This window comes from Cyprinodon variegatus, unplaced genomic scaffold, assembly GCF_000732505.1.
Source record: "Cyprinodon variegatus isolate N-32 unplaced genomic scaffold, C_variegatus-1.0 Scaffold1131, whole genome shotgun sequence".
NCBI lineage: Eukaryota > Metazoa > Chordata > Actinopteri > Cyprinodontiformes > Cyprinodontidae > Cyprinodon > Cyprinodon variegatus.
The window spans coordinates 178,096-179,044 of NW_015151584.1; the positions used below are offsets into that span (position 1 = coordinate 178,096).

General features: G+C 41.9%; 1 protein-coding gene across 1 annotated transcript in view; it reads left to right on the forward strand.

The window, feature by feature from the left end:
* slmap (sarcolemma associated protein) overlaps positions 1 to 949 on the forward strand; it is an 88,120-nt gene that overhangs the window by 25,514 nt on the left and 61,657 nt on the right. Inside the window, exon 2 of the mRNA XM_015400666.1 lies at positions 270 to 417. Within this exon, the coding sequence (XP_015256152.1) occupies positions 270 to 417 (148 nt within the window). The remainder of the gene's footprint in view (positions 1 to 269; positions 418 to 949) is intronic.

A 949-nucleotide genomic window follows, 5' to 3' on the forward strand; every position in this document is an offset into this window, starting at 1 on the left:
AGGCTCCATTCAGTAGCTGCATATCGTTGGATTTATCTTTGCCAGACTTGAAGAAATCCAATCACTGCTTTTGACCTCATCTGTTCAGAAGCACTAAACAAAGATGTGATTTTTACTGCTCCTGTTAGGATTTTCCCTTTTTTTTTATGGTTTTAATTTTATTTTCTGCATTTCATTTTTTTTATTTTTTTTTTATTAGCTGTTATAGAAATGCTGCTTTCTTTTCCACCTAAACAAATACTCACTGAGGTGGCGTCTGTGTGTCTCAGTTCTACCTTCAGGACACTAAAAGCAGCAACGGGACGTTCATCAACAGCCAGAGGCTGAGCCGCGGCTCAGAAGAGAGTCCGCCCTGTGAGGTTCTGTCCGGCGACATCATTCAGTTCGGGGTGGATGTGACTGAGAACACACGGAAAGGTCTGTTACTGTCTTATTATGAGAATTGAAGTACTGAGACACACTGACAATGTCCAAGGATTCATCCTGGTATAGGATAGGCTGTCAGGGCTAGCTTTAAGCTAAGTTAGCCATAGAGCACCTAAATGTTCCCACATTAAGGTTAAATGTTCAGCTCCAGCCTCTGGACTTATTTACACTGGCTAATGTGGAATATATTTACTCTTTCTGTAAAAGCAGATAACAAATATGCTCCAGTAACAGTACATAATCCGTTTTACACAGGCAGAGGTTTTATTACAGACTTGTTACTTTGCAAAACTGCAAGTTCAAATCACAAGTTTACAAGCACAATAGCATAATGTTGGGTCCATGGACCTGAGTGTGTGGTAGCTTCATCCAGCCTTCTGTTAGAGGTCAGAGTGAACGACTGAATAGGGGGTTTTCAGTGACGTCACTGGCCAGCGTCCGGTCCGCCATCTTGGGTGGCATATTATCGTATATCAAATATATCATATCGCGAATGGATAAGTTCGCCAGCACGCTAGAGCCA